Source organism: Chenopodium album, chromosome 21 (genome assembly GCF_948465745.1).
Source record: "Chenopodium album chromosome 21, dcCheAlbu1.1, whole genome shotgun sequence".
Lineage (NCBI taxonomy): Eukaryota > Viridiplantae > Streptophyta > Magnoliopsida > Caryophyllales > Amaranthaceae > Chenopodium > Chenopodium album.
Window position 1 is genome coordinate 11,482,827 of NC_137854.1, and position 20,488 is coordinate 11,503,314.

The 20,488-nt window shown below is 35.3% G+C and overlaps 4 protein-coding genes across 4 annotated transcripts; 3 read left to right on the top strand and 1 right to left on the bottom strand.

Moving 5' to 3' along the window:
• Positions 1-2,615: 2,615 nt before the first annotated feature.
• Positions 2,616-4,211, top strand: LOC145600378 (F-box/FBD/LRR-repeat protein At1g13570-like). The gene is made up of 3 exons (XM_081656275.1): positions 2,616-3,536; positions 3,651-3,821; positions 3,969-4,211. The coding sequence occupies exons 1-3, from the start codon at positions 2,616-2,618 to the stop codon at positions 4,209-4,211; spliced, it is 1,335 nt and encodes a 444-aa protein (XP_081512401.1).
• A 2,446-nt stretch (positions 4,212-6,657) lies between these two features.
• Positions 6,658-9,635, top strand: LOC145600379 (F-box/FBD/LRR-repeat protein At1g13570-like). Its single transcript, XM_081656276.1, has 6 exons — positions 6,658-6,712; positions 7,652-7,708; positions 7,796-7,888; positions 8,111-8,949; positions 9,049-9,219; positions 9,462-9,635. The coding sequence occupies exons 1-6, from the start codon at positions 6,658-6,660 to the stop codon at positions 9,633-9,635; spliced, it is 1,389 nt and encodes a 462-aa protein (XP_081512402.1).
• A 513-nt stretch (positions 9,636-10,148) lies between these two features.
• Positions 10,149-11,570, bottom strand: LOC145600380 (F-box/FBD/LRR-repeat protein At1g13570-like). The gene is made up of 3 exons (XM_081656277.1): positions 10,797-11,570; positions 10,549-10,707; positions 10,149-10,430 (listed from the first exon to the last, which is right to left on the bottom strand). The coding sequence occupies exons 1-3, from the start codon at positions 11,568-11,570 to the stop codon at positions 10,149-10,151; spliced, it is 1,215 nt and encodes a 404-aa protein (XP_081512403.1).
• Positions 11,571-15,492: 3,922 nt separating this feature from the next.
• Positions 15,493-17,046, top strand: LOC145600382 (F-box/FBD/LRR-repeat protein At1g13570-like). The gene is made up of 3 exons (XM_081656278.1): positions 15,493-16,329; positions 16,428-16,586; positions 16,732-17,046. Exons 1-3 carry the CDS (start codon positions 15,493-15,495, stop codon positions 17,044-17,046), a joined length of 1,311 nt encoding a protein of 436 aa, XP_081512404.1.
• Positions 17,047-20,488: the final 3,442 nt, after the last annotated feature.

Sequence of the window (20,488 nt, forward strand, 5' to 3'; positions counted from 1 at the left end):
GACTGGGTAACCCCTAATTGAGTAATTAACACGATTAACTTTTGACTGAGTAACTCGAGTAAATCTTGACCGAGTGAACCCCTCTAGTAACCCTTGCCCGAACTCCTCAAGTAACTGCTGAAGGAGTTACTCAAGTAATCCCTAACTGAATAACTCGGATAAAGCCGAACAAAAGAACTTGGGTAACCCCTGCCACACGATGTGGCTTGTTAGACCAAAATGTTGTTGATTCAAAACACCACAATTTCAGTTTAGTGAAATCATTTCAATTTAGTAAAAACAAATAAGCATAGCAAATATAATTCAGTTCAGTACAACTAATTTCAATACTAAAAATAAGTTTTTTCCTAAAAAAATAAATCTATTAACTATTACTAAAACAAATGTTGCTGAAGTCATCATTGCACCCATGTCGCTCTCTCAATAAAAATTTTCCCGCCTAAATGCAATGATGATGTCATCTCTCTTTTTTTTTAATTTTTTATTTAGCCTATCATATTTTACATTTTTGAAATTTAGATATTCGAAGCTTCTACATCACAACTAACCCTATCGGTTTATCGTTGGAAATTTAAACAATTTTTAATAGCACACTAATATATGACCTTCTACATTGAATTACGAATTAGACAACGTTGATCACTATATCATAATTTTGATGAAAATAAAAGATTTTAAAATTACAAAATGTACATAATCTTTATTTATATTCATGTATAATACTCTCTCTGTCCCTAAATTACATTCCTCTTTGGAAATTTACACAGGAATTAAAGAGGGAAGAATAAGACAAATAACAATAATTAGATAATGCAATGGGAAATACAATGACAAGTCATCAATCCTTTGCAAAAAAAAAAAAAAAAGGACCAATCACATGTTCCTAATTAAAAAATTTTAATCAATCATATTCATTGTAATTTGGCACAAGGATTATGAGTGAGATTAGGTAAGGATGAGTGAGAAAGCTTTAAATATAAAACAGAAAAAGAAAGTTTATTTACTAAAAAAAACTTACCAAAAATAGAAAGGAGGAATGTAATTTTGGAATACCAAAAATAGAAAGGAGGAATGTAATTTAGGGACGGAGGGAATAGTAATTAAAAATAGGTTTTACATAAATAGTGCATCGCACGGGTTCTAACGTAGGGCCTGTTCACATTTACTTAATTTCAGTTCAGTTCAGTTCAGCTCCAATCAGTTCAGTTCAGTTCAGTTCAGCTCTTAATTTCCCTCTCACATAAAATATTCATTTCAGCTCAATTCAATTCAGTTCAGTTCAGTTCAGTTCAATTCCAATCAGTTCAGTTCAGTTCAGTTCAGCTCCAAATAGTTCAGTTCAGTTCAGTTCAGCTCAATTCAGTAAATATAAACAGGCCCGTAGTATAGAATAAGAAGTTTACCAGCCTAATTTTATTTTTTAGGGAAAAGAGAGGGGCAAGCCCCACTGAACAGGATTACAAGTACCGAAGTACGTTAACGGGATTACGGTAAACTAGAGGAAATACAACAATATTTTTTCTTGGTAATTCTCATCAAATTGTTTCAGCGACGTCACATTATACAAAAATTAACAGAATTTTTATATTTGAGATTAATGGCACTGGACTCTACATGTCAATCAGGTTACTCGTTTTTTATTTTTTTTCTCAATTCATCAAGTTCTCAACTTTCTTCATGCATTCAAAATTTGGGGCTTTCTTTAATTAAATACCATAACATTATTAATTTTGATAATTAAACCCTAGCTTTGATTGTCTGCGATTTCTATTTTGAGATTAGAATTGCCAGTAGTTTTTATTTGCTGATTGAATATATTTTGGGAAAAAGGGTTTATTTATTTAAGGTTTTAGGGTGGTTTTATTGTATAAATTACTAATCTCTTTGATTTCCGATAAACTAGATGAGAATTAGATTTCAAATGGTTTGTGATTTAAGTAATTTTTTTTGTATTGATAAGAAATTCAATAAATCACCTCAGAACTTTATAATTGAGCTTGGTTCTTGTAATCTTGTTTAGAAATTAAAATTCATTGAGTGGTCTATAATTCGACGATTGTTGGCAAATTTCCTATTAATTTGGATTTTGTAGAGCCTATTTTAAGTTATTCGGAACACTCTAAGCGAAAGTCTGAATAACTGAAAGGCTTATGTGAAAAATTCAAGATTATTCTTGGTATCATACTCTGATTTTTGAGGATGATGTTCTTCCATATATATCAGACATGTGATTTTTAAACAGAAGACACACTTTCTAGTGGGAAAAAAAAAAATATATATGTGCCAATAAGTTTTTTTTTTTTTTTTTTTTTTTTGGTGTTTAGAGAGCCACAAGGGCGGGGTGAGAATCGATTCCAGGATCTCCTGGAATCGGGAGGGAGCTCTAACCACTTGAGCTATCCCTCACTCTCATGTGCCAATAAGTTAGATGTACTTGAGATCTATAAGTGGTAAAGAACTCAATAATCGCGACTTGGGCGTATAATCTATGTAATCTGTAAGCTTAGTGCCTCCTCAATAATTAGCCCGCTTTATGTGAAGTTTAAAGCTGGTATTGGTACCACAAGCAAGCTAAGGCGAATATATACCATTCGTGTTTTGCTAGATGATTTCCTATGAAGGAGAAGCCGTTTAAGCTTAGTTTAAGAATTTGCTCTAAATCTGTTAATTTTGTTGCAGGAATGAGCAAGCAGCTGTGTAAAGAGAGCAATGATATTATCAGCAACTTGCCATTACATTTAACAGAGTGTATACTAGTACGGTTACCTTATTATCATGTCGCGAGGATGAGCATCTTATCCAGATATTGGAGGTATAAATGGCTTATGCTTCCTCAAGTAATACTTGACCAAACATTCTTTAATCATGCCCTGAAGCAATTTGAAAAGGGAAGTATCGAGGCCATACTAACATATTCAGAAATCATTGAAAATATTCTACTACGTCACATTGGCCCTATTCATAAACTTGATCTTACAATCCCCTCTTGGATGTTTTCAGAAATCGACATAGACCAGTGGCTATTACTATTGAATTCTCCTAGTAGCATCAAAGAATTTGTTCTCAAAAACCATATTAAGTCTCTGTCACAAAAGCTGCCTGCTTGTTTGTATTCTTTTGTGGGGTTGACGCAGTTGACACTATTCAATTGCCATGATCTGAATCTCCCCCCAACATTCAAAGGATTTCCTTGCCTTATTAGCATGGACCTGCATATGTCCAGTGTACCAGTCGGAGCATTAGAGGCACAGATGTTGGAAAAGCTTATTTCCCTTTGCTCACGATTACAGAAACTCACATTATGTATTCTCGGAAAGATAATTAATTTTACAATCTGTGCTCCTGAACTTCAAGATTTGGTTGTGAAAGGCATTATGTCTAGTCTATCCCTGAAAGCAACTAGAAATATAAAAACTATAGGAGTGGATGCGGTACTTTTGCAGGACGCTAGATTTAAGAGAAGCATGGGAGAATTCTTCGGCTCCTTGCTCAGCTGTCATATGCTTGTTCTTCATAAATCTTTCTGGTATACCATGGTAATTATCTACGATTAAAGCCCTAATAATTACTAGTTCATTTTGTAGAATAACCAGCGTCTTAATTTGCTTTTGTTTCCTTTGTGCTAAATTGTTGATCTTATTGTCTTGCAGCGGAATTGTAAACTTTATTGTGATCTTGAACCTCCTGAAAAGCTTGGAAAAGATTTGGAATCGTTACAAACTCTTAAACTTTTGGAAGTACCATTGAATTGTAATTATGCAGTCCCTTTTATCCTCTGCTTATTTCGAAGCTCTCCTCACTTGCAACGACTATGCATCAATGTAAGTGTTTTCAATAGCTCATATATCAGTTCACCTATTATTTTTCAGCTTGCTTGAATTCTTATCTCAAATCTTACTTGAATTATGAAAGTAATCTAACATTTGCTCTCATGTAAAATTAGGCTTCATCGTTTGAGAAATGTTCAGGGAAGAGTGTTCAGAATAAGGGAAAACTTCACACTTCCCTGTCTTAAATATGTTGAATTTGTCTTTAAGGCGAGTATGGAGTTAGAGTTGATAAAAATTCTACTAGCATGTTCTCCAGCACTTGAGGTCATGACAATTGTGCTTAGTGAGACTTTATCCGATGAAAATAAGTTAGAAGTAGCAAAGGAGTTGATGCTATATGACCGAGCCTCGCCAAAAGCAGAGATTATTCTAAAGCCCTGAGACTTCAACCCTATAAGGTGCGACTACAGAAAAGATGCATGTTACGGAGAATAATCCAGAATATAACAAGAATGCTACTCTGGTTGATATAATTTTATGTTTAAGACTTCAAACTATAATTTGTCAATTGTCATACACAGTTTAAGGCTTCGTCTGCTTTGATGTAATTTGAGGGTGCTGCAACACCATTTTTGACCTTTTTTTTTTTTTGACCTTCATGATTGGAGAACCTTATGTAGCGTGATATGGATGCTTTGCGCAGTTTTAATAATCTGATTGTCTTTACCCAAAAAAAAAAAAAAAAAAACACTATATATTGAAATTTTCATTTTTCGTTGTTTGGTTTATTAAAGGTGGAATATGTTATTATGAAATTTTTTTCATCAATACCAGTATTGAAATAAAGTTTTTAGATCTCCTAAAACTTCGTGAATGGAGAAATGGAGCAAGTAATTAAAAACGGGGGAGACGGGGAGTAATATATGTAGGTAGATAGCACTATGGTAGACCACAACTTACTCTTACAATAATTTAAGGACAGACAATACAATAAGACTATTTGTGCACCTTGGGACTTGCTTTTTGTAACTCATTTTACTCCCTCCTTTTCGTAATAATCGTAATGGTAGGGAGTTGACATAGTTTAAGAAAAATATAGGGTAGATCGACTTCTAGGCTTCAATAAATTAATGCAAGTGGATAATTTTTTTTTTTTTTTAATAAATACGGAGTATAAAGTATAGTTAGTACTCCTTTCGTCTCTATAAGAGCAATCCTTTTGGGGAGTTTTCACAGGTATTAAGAAATTTAAGTTGGAAGTACAAAAGTGTATGAGAAAGCTTAAAAAGTACATTAAAGAGAGAAATTTACATGGGATTTGCAAAAATGAAGAGAAAAAAATTGATAAAAGTGAATATAAAAAGCAAAATTTAAGGATATTTAAATGCAAATGGGATGAACATTTTGGGACTAAAATTTGGCCAAAACAATCGTTTTTTAGGGACGAGGGAGTATCTTTAAAAAAAGTTAATATGAAAGAGAAGTAATAAAAAAGTAATGCAAGTGGGATAGTATGAGAGAGAAATAATAAAATATTTGTGAAAATATGAGCTTAGTGAAGAGATAATTTTTTTTTAACATAAGTGAAGAGATATTTAATAAAATAATAGTGTGTTTGTACCAAACAAACATGTGTTGCAATTATTATGCAAACAGACGTAAAAGGAAAGTATTTGATTATTACCAAACAAAGAGTAGGAAAGAAAAATAATAAAATATTTATAAAAGTGGGTTAGTGGGGGAAACAAATTATAAAATAATGATGGGTTCTTTCCGAATATTAAAGTATTGCAATTAATATTAAACGGATGAAAAAAAACAGTTTTACGATTAATACGAAACGGAGGGAGTAGTTTTTAAATACTCGTAATTACAACAAAGATCATACAAGACTAGATAGATTGAGACCATACTAGAAAAAGCCCTTAAAAGAGTCGGGGCATGTTCTGAATATTTTATGAGAGGAGAATATAATTAGAAATTGAACTGAACTTAACTGAACTAGGATTGTAAGTGAGCTGATACGTTTGTGAACTACTCGCGAACAAGCTCGGTAAAAGCTCGATCACTCGTTTGTTAAGCTTACAAACAAGCTTGAACAAAAGTCTTAAGCTCGTCAAATAGATGAACAAAGCTCGAACAATATCATGTTCAATTCGATAATGTTCATGAACAACTCATTTAAGGGTCTGTTCACATTTATTGAACTGAGCTGAACTGAGCGAAAATGAATATTTTATGAGAGAAGGAAATTAAGAACTGAACTGAACTAAACTGATTAGAGTAGAACTGAACTGAACTGAAATTAAGCTGAAGTGAATAGGCCTTAAGTTCATTTATAAGTTTTTTCACACCCAAATAAAACTTAGTCCATTTATAGATCTTTTATTCATACATATTTGTTAAAAGTACTAATTATTTCATCATATATAGGCATAAAAACTTTGTAATTACCTTTTTCCAATAAAATGGATGTGTTACAACTTAAAAGAATTTATTTTTTAATGATAAATTAGGGCTCGTTTATTAAATCAAGCCCGATTTAAACTCGTTTAAGGTCAAATTTAAACTCAGAATGCAAATGAGTGTATTCATGAACAAAGCTCGAACAAGACAAATTCTTAACGAGCTCGAACAAGATTTTTAAAAGCTTGTTCAAGCTCGAGATAGTTCAAACATGAATAATTTTTATCAAGCTTAGCTCGAGTAGTCTGAAACTCGGCTCGACTTGGATCGTTTGCAGCCCTAAACTAAATTGAACGGATAATAATCTGAAGAAAACAGGCCCTCAGCCACTCTTATGAAAAATTTCTTAAATTGAAGAAAAGAAATCCTTGAGCGCTTGAGGTAATTCTCATCAACTTGCTTCGTACATCACCTACAGAAAATGACAGAACTAGGATTTTTGGGATTAATGGCATTGGAGTCCACTTTTCAGTCAGGTTACTCATTTTTTTCATCTCTCTATGCATCCTAACTCTTAATTCATCAAGTTCCTAACTTTCGTTATCATTCAATTTCTGGGGTTTTCTTTAAATTACTCATTACTACATTTCATTTCTAAGTATTAATTTGAATGATTAAACTCTTAATTTGATTGTGTGCTATTTGTATGTTGAGATTAGAATTGGGAGTAGATTTTACATGCAGATTAAATAAAATGCAGATATTTTGGGAGAAAGGGTTAATTTTTTGGGGGGGTTTTAGGGTAACTTGTTACTAATTCTCTTTGATTTCTGACAATTAGATGTGAATTGTATTTCATATGGTCTGTAATTTGAATAGTTATTTCTGTATTGATATGAAATTTGATACATCGCTGAATTCAGCACTTTTCAATTGAACTTGGGTTCTTGTAATCTTGTTTGTAAAAGCTATTTAAGAGTCTATAATTTGATTATTGTTGGCGAATATCCCACTTGTCTTTGGATTTTGCAGAGCTAATTTTGAGCTAAAGTCCGAAATTCTGTACTTGTTATAGGGCCAATTTCTTTTACAGGATACTTAAAATGTTAGTTGGTAGTTTGGTAGATTGAAATGATCTTTACACTTTTAGGAGGAGCCGAAAGGATCCTTGTGGAAATTGTTGAGGGTAAGCTGTTTAAGATTTTTCTTAATACTACCTCCGTTAGATATTATTTGCAACGATTTGACATAAAGTAGAGACTGGAGGGGGGAAATGTCTAATCGTTGCAAATAATATGTAACGGAGGTAGTAGTTGGTATCATATTCTCTGATTTTCGCGTATAAGAATCGTGTATCGTGTAGAGACTAGAGAATGAACTGAAGCAAGGTTTTGTTACCCAAAGTCACAGTTGGACTAGCTTACTGAGTGTTTACTTGCTATTCATGCATATTGTTGTTTCTGTTTATGGATAAGGGTATTTCGACTCTTCTGATATCTCACATGTCTTTATGGAGTGTCCTGATAACAAAGGCAGAATAGGATGTATTTGTGCTGTCCTACGGGTATGTAATGTGATAATGTGTGTGTATTTCTGATGATGGTGCTTCTATATCTCAGAAATGGCATTTTGTAACAGAAGACGTTACTTTCTAAAGGGAAAAATATATGTTTGTACATCAATATGTGGGATGTACTTGAGATCTGTAAGTGGTAAAGCACTCAATAATCAAGACTTGGGCGTAAAACCTATGTGCATCTGTTAGATTAGTGCCTCCTCAGTGATTTTATGTGGAGTTTATAGTGCGTATTAGTACTGTCAAGCTCTAAATTACAATATCTGTGATTTGCTAAATGATTTCTTATGAAGAAGAAGCAGTTTAGCAATTTCTATTAGTATTTGATTTGCTGATATACTTGTTATTTATGTTGCAGGAACCAGCAAGCAGGTTTGCAAAGAGAGCAATGATATTATCAGCAATTTGCCGCTACAAGTAACAGAGTGTATACTAGAACACTTACCTTTTCATCATGTTGTGAGGATGAGCATCTTATCCAGACATTGGAGGTATAAATGGGTTACCCTTCCACATATAATACTTGACCAAACATTCTTTGATTATGTTCTGAAGAGGTTTAAAAATACTAGAAGAAGTTCTGAGGCTTCACAAGCATATTCAGATATCATTAACAATATTTTACTTCGTCACATTGGTCGTATTGATAAATTTGTTCTTTCTATCCCCTCTTGGTTTCCATTGAAAGAAGACTTAAGTCAATGGTTACAATTTGTTTCTCGTCATGGCATCAAAGAATTTGCTCTGGTTAACAATAATCACAATCTATCACCAAAGCTGCCTTCTTGTCTGTATTCTTTTGAGACCTTGACGCAGTTGACACTCTTCAATTGCCATCTAAATCTGCCTCCAACATTCAAAGGATTTCCTCACCTTAAATTCATGGAACTAGAACTAGGCAAAGTATCCTTTGGAGCTTTAGAGGCACAGATGTTGGAAAATCTTATTTCCCTTTGCTCACGACTACAGAACCTTAAATTATGTATCATTGGATCGAAGATTAATTTAACAATTTGTGCTCCAGAACTTCAAGAATTTGTTATGAAAGGCATCATCTCTAGTCTATCCCTGAAAGCAACTACAAACATAAAAAGTATAGCAGTGAATGCGTTACTTTTGAATGATGCTGGGTTAAAGAGTGGTTGCTTGCTCAGTTGTCAGATGCTTGTTCTTGACAGATTGTTCTGGCTACCCTGGGTAAATATGATTTTAAAGACTTAATTAGCTGTTGACTTTGGAAATTAAGTCTTTGCTATTGTTCCTTTGTCCTTATTTGTAGATGTTATTGTTTTGCAGCCGAAGTGTAAATGTTACTATGATCTCATACCTCCTGAAAAGCTTGGAAAAGAATTGGAAGCTTTACAAATTCTTAGACTTTTGAAAGTACCATTGAATTGCAATTACGCAGTTCCTTTTATCCTCTGCTTATTTCGAAGCTCTCCTCATTTACAACGGCTATTCATCTATGTAAGTGTCCTCAAAGCTTATATCATGCTCACCTGTTTTTTTTTTTTTTTTTTTTTCAGCGCACTTAATACTTGTTTAAATCTTACTTGAGTTGTGAGTAAGAGCTAACCTTTGTTACTTAAATAAATAAATATTTTAAACATTCAGGCTGTATCAGATGAGATATGTTCTCGAAAGAAGAGTGTTCAGAACAAGGGAAACTTCACTCTTCCTGTCTTAAACATGTTGAATTTGTCTTTAAGGCGAGTGTGGAGTTAGAGCTGATAAAGCTTCTACTAGCATGCTCTCCCGCTCTTGAGGTAATGACTATTGTGCTTAGTGAGACTCTATCCGCTGAAGAAAAATTAGAAATAGCAAAGGAGTTGATGCGATATGGCCGAGCTTCGCCAAATGCAGAGATTATACTAAAGCCCTGAGACTTCAACTCAATAAGGTGCGTGGTATAAGAAAAGATGCATGTTACGGAGAATATAACAAGGATGTTACTCCAGGTTGAATTTCCCCTAATATTATGTTTAATGTTTAATATTTCAAACTATGATTTGTCATACACGGTTTAAGACTACATCAGCTTTGATAGAATTCAAGTTCTATTTAACGAAGGTGAAGTATTTTTTTGTCAATTTCTTTTTATTTGCAACAATTCTTATGTACTTTCCAATATATTATTTCGATCATACTTTAACCACAATATTATAACAATTTGGTACTCGTATTATGACATTGTTAATCGAAGCGAATATAACAAGATTCCAATTATCACATTGACTATTAAATCATCAAGCTTGGTTAAGGACTCAAGGTAGAGTATGTGAATGATTAAAAGTTCAAATGTAAGCCATAAACGAAACAGAGGAATTACAATCAGAAATATAATTTTTCTGAGTTGTCTAAATTAGACAGTACACAACAAATATCTATTAAAGACATTACTTAGCCTTGATCATTATCTCTGCCTTTGGTGAGGCTCGACAATACCTCGTTACCTCTGTTGAAAATTTGAATTTCTCTTCAGCTCCTCCTATGTACTTACTGAGCTCAATAGTCATTTCTTTTAGGACAGGAGAATGGGCTAGAATATATTTTATTAGCTGTAACTCGCCACTCGATCCTGAGATATTAAGGAGTTGTGCATATCTAAGGCAGTGAAGGATGTAACAGCATTCAATCTGATCAAATGAGTGATATGTGACTTTTGTTTTTTCTTTAGCCTGTTTATAAAACAGAAGGAAATAATAAAGTAATCAAGAGTTAAATAATCAAAAGTCACAATGAAATTGACAGCAGAGTGAACAAACGAAATAAGAGTAAATAACTCCTGAAACTTACTTTTATGAATAGTCTCTCCAACTGTGAGGAGCTTGTAAGCAAGTCCAGAACAAACGAAATGTTGTAAGAATTTAGTTGTATACATTCCAAATTCAAAGTTCGCAACTGTCCAAATTCTTTAGGAATTGTATTAGTACACATATATTGAATAATGAATTCCTGCAAAGCCAACAATAAACACAAGTGAATGAGCAAAGAAAAACATAGCGCGCTGCAATATGTTAAAACTTCAAATTCAGTTTACTTACCCCCGGAAAAGAGTCTATTAGAAAGAGATTCTCAATGTTGGCAAAGCATTTGAAGATCTCATTCCAGCCAAAAGCTAAGTCAATAGCCAGGCGGCCCAGGCCTAGTGTGTTTATAGCCGTAGTTCCTTTCAAGCGTAAACTATCAAGGTAGCCTTCCACAAACAAGTTCTTAAGTTTTGGAGCATCAATTGTCAAACATCCATTTACAGAAATCTGAAGATGGAGGCTCTCGAGTTTTGGGCATTTTGAAATAAGAGTTTCCACCACTTTTGCGTCCATAACAAAGCGGGTTTCCAACCTAAGATAACTTAGGCATGGAAAGCCCTTAAAAGACGGAGGAAGAGAGAGGAGTTTGCATCGGATGAGAGTCAAATGAGTAAAGCTCGAACATGCGAACAAACATTCAGGTAAATTGTTTCTCAGAATGCCAGAATACTTAAGAGTTAGTTCCTTGACATCGTTAGCACAAACATACCTTACCCACTTGTATGTTTCTCCTGGGAAACAATAGGGAATATGAAGCACAAACTTAGAAATCGAAACAACACGACTAAGGAGTATGCTGTTGACAGCATTTGATAAAGTTGATGAAATGTCCACAGATTGGATGCTATTAAAAAACGGCATATCAAGTATAAGTTGTGGAGTCGACGCCCATTTGAATCTCCAATATTTCGACAACACACTTGTCTTAGCGGCTTCTTGTAGTGATAAACATTGTAAGATTTTGTGTGTTAAATCCAGTGGCAAGTTGCTGATTCGATCAACTTCCATTCCAAAGCTTCGTGTTTTTTTTTTTTAAAAGAAAGCTCAAATGGCACAGAAACTATCAATTGATTTAAGAAGTGATGAAGATAAGAGGACTTGGAATGTCAATATAATTTATAGCCTAAAATTATTGGAGATAGAAAAAAACTCCATAGGTTTTAATTTCAAGAATTCTTTTTTTTTTTTTTTTTTTTTTTTTTTGTTAATTTCAAGAAAAATTGAAGAGTCTATGGATTAGGCACGTCGTTATTATCATTCGTTAGATAGTCAAATCGTTGCCCTTGACTCATTGGCTACATCAATTAAAAATTACTTCCCTCGTAAATTTAATTTTCTCTATTATGAATTTATGATGATAGATGTTTGGTTAATTGCACAGTGTTAATAAATTTACTCGTGTATTTATTGTGTAATCCCTCATTGCCTCCCTTTTCAATTTTCTCATTAAAAACTAGTGTGTGACCTATTCTTTGGTCCGATAATACTTTGATCTTGACATTAATTAGAAGATGTATCCTCTAGCAAACGCTTGCATCATGTTTACTGGGAAGCAAATAGAGTTGCAAATTGGTTAGTCAATCACAGGTATCCCAGAATAATAACTCCATTGAGTTGATTCAATTCCCCCCTATAGTGTTAGGGTGTGTTTTTCATGATCGATGATGTAGTTAGTGTGGCTATGCCACGACTTATTCCTCCTTAGTTTATTTTTTGTTTGTTTCTCTCGGCCCCTCTTATGCACCAAAATAAAAAAAATAAAAAACTGATTTTGTTTTACATAATTCAATGTTAGTTAATTCCACCTATGGGATTAAGGTTTTAATTGGTTGATTGATTGAAAGTTAATTAATTAATCTTTCTTTTTTTTAAAAAAATTGCCTAAAATAATTCGAACTTTGGCTGATCCACCTAAAGTAATCCCAATTTTTAATTATTTTTTAATGATCCAAACTTTAATGTAAATCCCCTTCAAATGATCCCAATTGGTCATCTAACTTGCTATAACAAGTTACCTTACCTGTGATTGGCCAAAAAAAAAAATAAAGAATTTTTTCAAAAAAAATAAAAAATTAATTATGTATTAAAAAACTAGCCCAACAGCCCTCACCGCCGCCCAGCCCCTAGCCCGGACCCCTACTTGTCCTCCGGCACACGGGCCCCTCCCCCCTTCCCCCCCCCCCCCCTAAACCACCAACCCCTCAACCATGAAACCCCCTAAAATTAAACCATCCCCCACCCTCGAAAACCATTTCCCCTTCTTGATCTCCCCCCCCCCCCCCCAAACCACCAACCCCTCTACCATGAAACCTCCTAAAATTAAACCATCCCCCACCCTCGAAAACCCATTTTCCCTTCCTGATCTATCTCGGCCCTTGGCCTGTCCCCTTCTCCGTCTTGATTTCAACCCCCTCCCCTTTCCCAATCTGTTTTCGGCTCTCTTCCGTCCCTTCTCCCGTCCCGATTTCGACCTTCCTCCAATTCTAAACTATTTGGTTAGAAAAAGCCACAATGAGTGGTTGAAGGACTAAAAGTGCACATTAGATAGTTGAGTGACCCAAAATATACAAATATAAGAGTTTAGGGATTGTATTTGTGTTTTACTCTTTGTTTTCACTTTAATTACAAGTATAAGAGTATACTTTTGTCTTGTTAAAATTTGTATTACTACGTAGTTGGAAGTATTGTAATTTTTAATTATGGTCTGTTCACATTTACTGAATTGAGCTGAACCGATTGGAGTTGAACTGAAATGAACTGAATTAAACTGATTGGAGCTGAATTGAACTGAACTGATTGGAGCTAAACTTAAATGAACTAAACTAAACTGAACATATTGGAGCTGAAATGATTGGAGCTAAACTAAAATGAACTGAAATTAAGATGAAGTGAACAGATCCTTAATCGAAGTATTTAAATTAAAAAATAAAAAAGGAATAAATTAAGGAGAAGTGGATCTGTAAAAAAAAATGTGGATGTACTAAAAAGCTTAGATTTCTCTATATTCTAGAGTTCTAGACACTTCTTAAATCAATGGCTTCTTGAAGTTTGATGTTTCTCTTCGTAACCACGGTTACTCTTTTGCTTCATTAGCTGATTTCGTCTCTCTTTCTTTGATCAACTTCGCCTAATCGCCAATTGCTAGCTGCACAACAGTACGTCCCTCGGTAATATTTATCCTCAATTTTGCTTTAAATTTTGAGTTATTTTCCATTTTTAGGGCTTCAATTTTGAGTGATTACCATTTTTGTTTTAACTTTGAATTGATAATTTTGCGTTTATATAGAGTCAATTTCCGTTTTTGGCTTCAATTTCAGTGATTACCATTTTTGTTTTAATATTGAGCCTTTTTTCATTAAAATGCTTTCACTCCCTCACTTACTACTTGGGTTCTTTTGTTAAAGTTATGATCTTGCTAATTATGGTAGAAATCAGGTTCTTTTGTTAAAAATTATGTGTTGTGATGATTTAAAATAAACTTTGGCGAATTTGTCTCCTTGAAATTTACAAATATTGGGGGTCTGAGTTTTCCTACTTCTGGAATTGAAGGGTTTTACTACTATTTGTCAATTTGATGCTACCTTTTGGTTAATGGTGGTGTATTAATAATGGATTGGTTGATTAAAGGTTATTTTCATGCTGTAAATTGTTGAGATATTCATTTCAGAAACTAGTGAATGTCAGTGTTAATCGAATCGGGTATCAATGGTACATATGCATGTATTTATCTTAATCGGATTTGGTTATACACTGGTTTTGTAAATATCAGTATATAACAAGGTACAAATTACAAAATGACAGGCGGTTCAACCTATGATCTGTTATACAAAATCCACAATCTTTGTCCAAAGACCTCATTGGTTCATTTACATCTTGTATGAATATGCGGGTAAAAGTATATCAGCATGAGAATGTATTGCCTTAGGAATGTAGCTATATTAGGTGATTATAACACTAGTAGTAACCAATCTGAAAATCAGTTTCTTTTTAATTAATTAGCTTCTTTTTTTTTTCCTTCTGTGTGTGTGTGAGGGAGGGAGGGGGTAAGTAGTCATTAATTGCCAGGGAAGTAATGAATCTGTGTGTAAATTTATATGGGAAACCATGCTCATTACCATGTTAATGTAATCCCTTCGATAAATACCTTGTCATCATAAATGTTCTTTACCACCTATCAATCACAAAGCAGTCATCTCGCGGTTTTCTTGCCTTAAAGAGTCGTATAAAACCTATATATATATATTATCTTTTCAGTATTGCAACAATCAGGAGGGTGGTATTCATTTTAGATTGCTAGAGTTCCTACTATTTTTTCAGATTTAAAAAAGAGAAAGTTTGTCGTTGATGTAGTGGGAAACCTTAATTGTGTTCTTGTTTCATCAAGCTCAGGAACAATTAACTTATCAAGTCTTCTAAAATTTTACACATGAAGTTTTTGGGAAGGATTGAAGGAAAAACAGAAATTGGTGGTGAGAGATGCTGTGAACTAGGTAGTTGATGTGAAGAGATGAACAAAAATGTAATTGTAATGCACAAGGTCTAAATGAGACGTCTTTTGGGTTATTGTTTTCCTTTTCAATTTCAGAAATATTAAGCTAAATTTGAAGAATCTTAGGTAGATCTGTAGATCATGTTAGAATTTTTTAAAGAAGAGCATTGTATAGGAAAGTGGAAAATTGAAGAATACTTTACCTTTCTTAAGGAGAGTAGTTTGACTAATTTCTGTTATATTTAAGGATTCAAGGAGCCTGAATTGGCTAAACATTGAACGCCTCATAATAAGAAGAGGCCAGCAATATTACTCTGTGCTTGTTACTCTTTAAATGTAATCCTCACTCTGTAACTCTAAAATTTTTATGCTTTATAATCCCACTTCTTCTAATTCATTTACATTGTTTACCACACCTGTGTATGTCTTAGGTTCATCAACATGTCGGCAGTTCGGTTACCAAGAAAACGCGTCAAAACTACTACTGATAGAATCAGCAACTTGCCTCAAAATGTAACACAACAGATCCTAGAATGCTTACCTCTGGAAGAGGCAGCAAGAACGAGCATCCTATCTAGTTATTGGAGGCAAAAATGGGCTTCGATTTCACAGCTTATACTTGATAAGAGATTTTTTTCTAGCATCCTGAAGCTTAAAACCAAAACTACTGACATTTCATTGGCATACTCAAAAACTGTCAATGATATTCTACTCAATCATGTTGGACCAATATGGAAGTTTGTTCTTTACCTTCCCGCTTTGTTTCCAAAAGAAACAGACTTGTGCCAATGGATAAGGTATGTTCGAGCTCATGGTGTTCAGGATTTCACTATAGTGGATGATCGAGGTCCAGAAAAGAACTTGCCTATCAGTTTGTTCTCTTGTGTGGGCTTGACACATTTGACACTTAAGGAATGCAAACTACTCTCTCTTCCTCCAACATTTAAAGGATTTCCATGCCTTATTAGTCTAAAGATGGAGTTTTCTTCAGGCACTTGCATAGCAGTGAACGTTTTGGAAACTCTTATCTTCAAATGCTCACATCTTCAAAGCCTCTACTTGTATATCCTTAAACGAGCTAATTTGACTATTCATGCTCCAAATATGAAGGACCTATGTCTGAAAGGCCTGGTTTCTAAATTATATCTGAAAGGAGCCAAAGTGTTAACCTCACTGACCCTGGATATTATTCCATTCGAACAGAACAGACACATGAATGAGATCTTCATTTGCTTGACAAATGTTGAGAAGCTTGCTCTAAGCGACTGCTTTTGGAAGGTGGGTAAATCATCTTAAAAGTTGTATGGAGCAACAAATTATAAAATTTTCTTTAATTTCTGTATTGGCTGTTCAAGAATCTTATGTTTAATTTGCAGGGAATTGAAAGGTATGAATTTCCCACACGATTTCCAAGTGAATTGGAACGGCTGCGAACTCTCAAACTAGAAGGGATACCACTTTATTATCAGTCGGCTATCTCTCTTGCTCTTTGCTTATTAGTGAGCTCCCCTCACTTAGAGCAACTATACATCAAAGTAAGTTTTCACAGAGTCCCCCCAATTTCATTCATGTAATTTTCTAATTTTTTTATTCAGCTAATACATTTGAAATTTGTCTTTCCTTTATCAGCATATTCATTCTTCCATGACCTTTGTATTCTTTTATCTCTATGAAATTTAGGCTTCGAAACAGGGGGAAGTCACTGATAAGCCTTCATTTCAGATCGAAGGTTCTCGCATCCTTCCTTGCCTTAAAAATGTACAACTTTTTGATATCTCTGGACTGACTGGTGAGTTACAGCTTATAAAGTTTCTGCTAGCATACTCTCCTTTGCTGGAGAAAATGACAATTGAACTCAGTATGACAATGGGAGGAGATACTGAAATGTTTAATTTTGCCAAGGAGACCATGAGATATCGTAGAGCCTCAACAAATGCCGAGGTTATTATCAACACAGAGGACGTGTCTTCATGGACTTATCTTAATTATCTCTGATGTTTTTGTATAAAAGGAGGATAAGCCCTATAATGTTATGGTCTGCTGCAGTGATGCACAATAGTTTGTTCCAAGTCTGCCTTCAATTTTTTGATACACTCTAGTAACATCTGGATATGACCTGGGGCTGGAAATTTACTGCTACTACTAGAATAATATGGCTAGCTGATGATGTTTTGGTAATCTTGGGTGATCTAAGTAGTGCTTTCCTCTCTACTGAACAAATATTGCTAATCTTTTGTACCTTGGTCGGATTTAGTTGTGTAGACTGTAACGATCTATGCTCTATTAGTTTGCTTGTTAATTACCTGCACTAATTTCCGTATTATGATCATTAGTTTGTGTTTGATGCAATTTACCATTTTTACTAGTAGAATATTTGAACACTAATACATATATTCTGTGTAATTGCATATCTCAGTTTGACGGTATTGCTATTGCATGACAAATGAAACACTGCATCCTCTCAGGAAGATATAAGACACTATCAGTCTATCAACTAATTCATGCACTATGGGTTGCCTCTTTTGCTCATCTATTGTGCCTACAAACTTTTTTCTGAAGCAATTGTGATTGATGATATTGTGTTTTTTCTATACAAATAAATTTTGAATCAAACTCCTGATTTGCCTGCAATCAAATTTGAACGATTGAAAGTGCTGGAACTTCTTGTATCTTTTGGTTGTCAGTATATCTTCCATATTTTTCTTTACTTAATTGAAAATTTACAGCGAGTATGCTGTAATGTCAATCAATCAATCAATCAATCAATCAAAGCCTTAATCCCAAAAGTGGGGTCGGCTAACATGAACCAAATTTGATTATTCCGTGTAGTCATCAACATAAATCTTTCTCCTCCATCCCTTACGATCCAAAACTTCATCCTCACGTAAATCCATGCACTTCATATCCTTCCTCACTCCTTCCAACCAAGTCATCTTTGGTCTCCCTCTTCCTCGTTTAATCCCTCCATGGTCCCACTCTTCCACTCTTCGCACCGGTGCACCCTCGGGTCTCCGTCTTACATGTCCAAACCAACGCAGACGATTTTCCCTTAATTTATCTACAATGCCCGCCACACCTACTTTCTTGCGAATAACCTCATTTCTGATTCTATCTCTTAAAGTGTTTCCACACATCCACCTTAACATGCGCATTTCCGTAACCTCCATCTTTTTAATATGCTCTTTCTTAGAAGCCCAACATTCTGTACCATAGAGCAACACTGGTCTTATGGCAGTCCTGTAGAATTTTCCCTTCAACTTTAAGGGAATGCTGCGGTCGCATAACACTCCCGTGGCCGCTCTCCATTTAAGCCACCCTGACTTAATCCTGTGGGTCACGTCTTGATCAATGTCACCATTCTTCTGGATGATCGACCCTAGGTACTTAAAACATTCACTCATGGTCAAATCCTTTCCATCCAAACTCACCACTTCATTGCTTGTCCCCCTCTGAGTGCCAAAACGACATACCAAATATTCAGTCTTACTCCGACTTAGCTTAAACCCTCTAGATTCCAACCTTTGCCTCCATTGCTCCAACTTGACATTAACCCCATCCTTAGTCTCATCCACCAAAACGATATCATCTGCGAACAGCATACACCATGGAACCTCATCTTGAATTGGTCTAGTTAATTCATCTAGAACCGTTGCAAAAAGAAAAGGGCTTAATGCAGACCCTTGATGCAATCCGATTGTAATAGGGAAATCTTTTGTCAACCCTCCGCATGTCCTCACATTTGTTGACACATCCCGATACATATCCTTAACTAGGTCTACATACCTTCGTGGGATACCTTTCTTCAACATTGCCCACCAAAGTATCTCTCTTGGCACCTTGTCATATGCCTTCTCTAAATCAATAAAGACCATATGAAGATCTTTCTTCTTTACCCTATAAAACTCCATCATTTGTCTTATCAAATGGATTGCCTCCATAGTAGATCTCCCAGGCATAAAACCAAATTGGTTATCTGAAATGCTTGTGCATGCCCTCAACCTTTGTTCAATCACCCTTTCCCACAACTTCATAGTATGGCTCATAAGCTTAATTCCTCGATAGTTAGAACAATCTTGAGCGTCTCCTTTGTTTTTATAAACCGGGACCAAGGTGCTCTTCCTCCAATCTTGTGGGATCCTTGTAGCCGTCCATATCTTGTTGAAAAGGTTTGTTAACCAATCAATACCAATCTTACCCAAACACCTCCACACCTCTATCGGTACCCCATCAGGGCCAACCGCCTTCTTAGGTTTCATCTTCCTCAGTGCAATCTCCACCTCTACTCTCCTAATCCTTCGCACATACTCCATGTTGATTTCTTCATCACTCATAGAGGTATCTCCTATCACAACTCCAATACTTCCATTAAATAATTCATCGAAGTACCCCTTCCACCTGTCCTTGATGCCCTCCTCTTGCACTAGGACCATTTGGTTCTTATCTTTGACACACTTCACCATGCCAATATCCTTCCTTGCCTCTTGTCTTCTCTTTGCCATCTTATAAATGATCCTTTCTCCCTCTTTGGAATCAAGCTTTTCATAAACCTCCTGATATGCCTTTTCTTTTGCTTGGCGAACAGCTGCCTTTGCCTTACTCTTAGCCTCCTTATACGCTGCAAAGGTTTCATCACTCCTACATTTTCCTAAGGCTTGATAGCATTCCCTTTTTTGCTTAATTACTGCTTTCACCTCTTCATTCCACCACGAAGTATCTCTCTGTACCGAAGTTCTTCCCCTTACTTCCCCTAAGACCTCTTTGGCCACTCTTAGGAAACAGTTCTTCATTCGTAACCAAGTCATGTCCGGATCCACCTCTCCATCCCAATCCGCTTCTTCAATTACCTTTTCTGTAAAAACCTTAGCTTTTGCATCCCTTAGGGTCCACCATCTTATCCTTGGTTCTTCTTGTCTAACTTTTTTCTTCGCCTTCTCTTTCAGACGAATAGTCATTACCAATAGCCGGTGTTGGGTGACCACACTCTCCCCTGGGATAACCTTACAGTTTATGCAACTTTGTCTATCTATGCTCCTTGTGAGCAGGAAGTCTATTTGAGTTGCATTTGCTCCATTCCGAAAAGTTATCAAGTGTGAATCCCTCTTCTTAAACCAAGTATTAGCCAAAATTAAATCATATGATTGGGCAAAATCCATAATAGCTTCACCACCGGCGTCCCTCTGCCCATACCCAAAGCCTCCATGGACACTCTCATAGCCATCTCGGCTCGCCCCAACGTGCCCATTTAGATCCCCTCCAATATATAACTTCTCTGAGTGGTGGACACCCTGCACCACCTCGTCTAGGTCCTCCCAAAATTGTCGTTTCTCTTCTGCATCTAAACCCACTTGGGGAGCATAAGCACTGATAACATTCACAATCTCCTTGCCACATAGCAACTTCAGCCTTATCAACCTATCGTTCTTCCGATAGACCTCGA

What these genes read in the sequence shown, in the direction of transcription:
- LOC145600380 (XM_081656277.1), bottom strand. Translation starts at nt 11,570, where the DNA reads ATGGAAGTTGATCGAATCAGCAACTTGCCACTGGATTTAACACACAAA. An exon ending in TAATAGACTCTTTTCCGGGG is followed by an intron (nt 10,708 to 10,796) that starts GTAAGTAAACTG and finishes TTGGCTTTGCAG; the next exon opens with GAATTCATTATTCAATATAT. An exon ending in TGGAGAGACTATTCATAAAA is followed by an intron (nt 10,431 to 10,548) that starts GTAAGTTTCAGG and finishes TTTTATAAACAG; the next exon opens with GCTAAAGAAAAAACAAAAGT.
- LOC145600378 (XM_081656275.1), top strand. Translation starts at nt 2,616, where the DNA reads ATGAAGGAGAAGCCGTTTAAGCTTAGTTTAAGAATTTGCTCTAAATCT. An exon ending in AATCTTTCTGGTATACCATG is followed by an intron (nt 3,537 to 3,650) that starts GTAATTATCTAC and finishes ATTGTCTTGCAG; the next exon opens with CGGAATTGTAAACTTTATTG. An exon ending in TGCAACGACTATGCATCAAT is followed by an intron (nt 3,822 to 3,968) that starts GTAAGTGTTTTC and finishes AGAAATGTTCAG; the next exon opens with GGAAGAGTGTTCAGAATAAG.
- LOC145600379 (XM_081656276.1), top strand. Translation starts at nt 6,658, where the DNA reads ATGACAGAACTAGGATTTTTGGGATTAATGGCATTGGAGTCCACTTTT. An exon ending in GGAGTCCACTTTTCAGTCAG is followed by an intron (nt 6,713 to 7,651) that starts GTTACTCATTTT and finishes TTTATGGATAAG; the next exon opens with GGTATTTCGACTCTTCTGAT. An exon ending in GTACTTGAGATCTGTAAGTG is followed by an intron (nt 7,889 to 8,110) that starts GTAAAGCACTCA and finishes TTTATGTTGCAG; the next exon opens with GAACCAGCAAGCAGGTTTGC.
- LOC145600382 (XM_081656278.1), top strand. Translation starts at nt 15,493, where the DNA reads ATGTCGGCAGTTCGGTTACCAAGAAAACGCGTCAAAACTACTACTGAT. An exon ending in TAAGCGACTGCTTTTGGAAG is followed by an intron (nt 16,330 to 16,427) that starts GTGGGTAAATCA and finishes TTTAATTTGCAG; the next exon opens with GGAATTGAAAGGTATGAATT. An exon ending in TAGAGCAACTATACATCAAA is followed by an intron (nt 16,587 to 16,731) that starts GTAAGTTTTCAC and finishes TATGAAATTTAG; the next exon opens with GCTTCGAAACAGGGGGAAGT.